General features: G+C 58.4%; 1 protein-coding gene across 1 annotated transcript; it reads right to left on the bottom strand.

Annotated features, from left to right (window-relative positions):
* Positions 1-351: 351 nt before the first annotated feature.
* On the bottom strand, positions 352-1,466 carry RBP5 (retinol binding protein 5, cellular). Its single transcript, XM_009575948.1, has 3 exons — positions 1,394-1,466; positions 949-1,127; positions 352-477 (listed from the first exon to the last, which is right to left on the bottom strand). The coding sequence occupies exons 1-3, from the start codon at positions 1,464-1,466 to the stop codon at positions 352-354; spliced, it is 378 nt and encodes a 125-aa protein (XP_009574243.1).
* Positions 1,467-1,585: the final 119 nt, after the last annotated feature.

Genomic DNA, 1,585 nt, shown 5'->3' on the forward strand with positions numbered 1-1,585 from the left:
AAGGGGGGCGAAAGAGGAGTTTAGGATGGATCCCCTACTTCTCTCCCTCCCCAGCTGCAGCCCTGCCTGCCCTCCCGCAGCTAGCTGGAGTCTCACAGGCCACATGCTGCTGCACGCCCTTCCCGACCCTCCCAAAGCCCCAGCGGGTCAGGCTGCAGGGCAGGGAAGGGCCGTTGCCTTCCTTGAGCTGCGTTAACTGTTAAACCCTGGAGGCGGATGTTTGTGTGAAGAGGTGGCTGGCCCCGAGGAGCCGGGGCTGAAGTCTGAGAGGAGCTGGAAGGAAGCTGCACGGCTGGCTCAGAGCCCGCAGTACCCGCACTGTGCGTCCCCCTCGCCCACCACGATTGGGATTTAGCAAGCTGGACCCCTCCTCACCAGATGCAGCTGGTCCCCCTCCAGCCAGTGCCTCCAGCCTCGGTTCCTCTTCTCTCCTAGCTGCTCACACACCAGCTGATCCCCCTCCCAGAAGACAGTTGTCTGAAAAAAAGTAGAGGTGAAGACATGGTCCCAAGACAAGCGAGTCCTGGCAATACAGGTTTCCAGCAATGACACTGACTGTTCCTCTCAGAGAGGTTTTCAAATGCAGTCCCTAATCTGGTATCTCTTTTGGTGGCTTTTTGGGACTGATGCTCTGTTTGTGGGAGGTGAATGACCCTCTGGCTTCCAAGTGCGACAGAGTACTGCCAAGTGGGCTGGCGTTCTGTCTTTTCAGGGCTTTGCTCCAGAGGATAGTACCCTCTGGGTCCCAAAGTACTGGGTTTCTGGCTGTTTGGTGCTCATCCCCTCTGCTGAGTGATTTACTCATAGAACCACTTATTTCTGGACCTGCAGGGGCACACCAGCTCTGGGCTGGGCTCTCATCTGGTTCGTGAATCAAAAGCTGAGCAAGTCCCTGCACTTCCAGTGCACCCCAGTCCGCTGCCAAACTGCACTGCTTGGGGTTCTCACCTGGCACTTGCGTCCATCCACGGGTCCCAGGTCTTCCTCAAACTGGACTCCCAGGTCAAAATCCATAACATAGTCCCGCAGGGAGGTGATCGTGCGGATGACCATGTGATCTCCTGTGTGGATGATCTCTTTATCGGGCTTCAGGAGGCAAACCAGTTTTCGCAGCACCACATTGATATCTGGAGGATGAGACGGAGGGGAGTTCTGTGGACGACCTGGGCCCCTCCTCTAGCAGCATCCCCGCAGAGCTCCTCCACTCTTTTAGCCAGGGAGCCCCAGCCATGATACCTCCTCCCCTCTCCCATCACAGTGCAGAATTGATGGTCGCAGACAGAAGGACCAGAGGGTTCCCGAACCCCTTCCTCCCCTTTCCGATTTCTGACATTTTGGGAGACAGAAGGGAGCAAAAGGGGAGGAAGGAGCGGGATGAGGAAGGTGCAGTTACCTAAAGCGCGCAGGTAATTGTCCATGTTCTCCTGGGAGACGAAGCGGTAATAGCCGGTGAGGTTGGGAGGCATCCCGGGGCAGAGGGACGGGGCCGACGGCGAGGAGGAAAGAGGGCAAGGAGCGGTACAGGCACGGAGCTGGGGCTGAGCTGGCTCGCCGGCCGGGCCGGTCCCTCTCCCGCGGTGCGGCG

This window comes from Fulmarus glacialis, unplaced genomic scaffold, assembly GCF_000690835.1.
Source record: "Fulmarus glacialis isolate BGI_N327 unplaced genomic scaffold, ASM69083v1 Scaffold47394, whole genome shotgun sequence".
NCBI lineage: Eukaryota > Metazoa > Chordata > Aves > Procellariiformes > Procellariidae > Fulmarus > Fulmarus glacialis.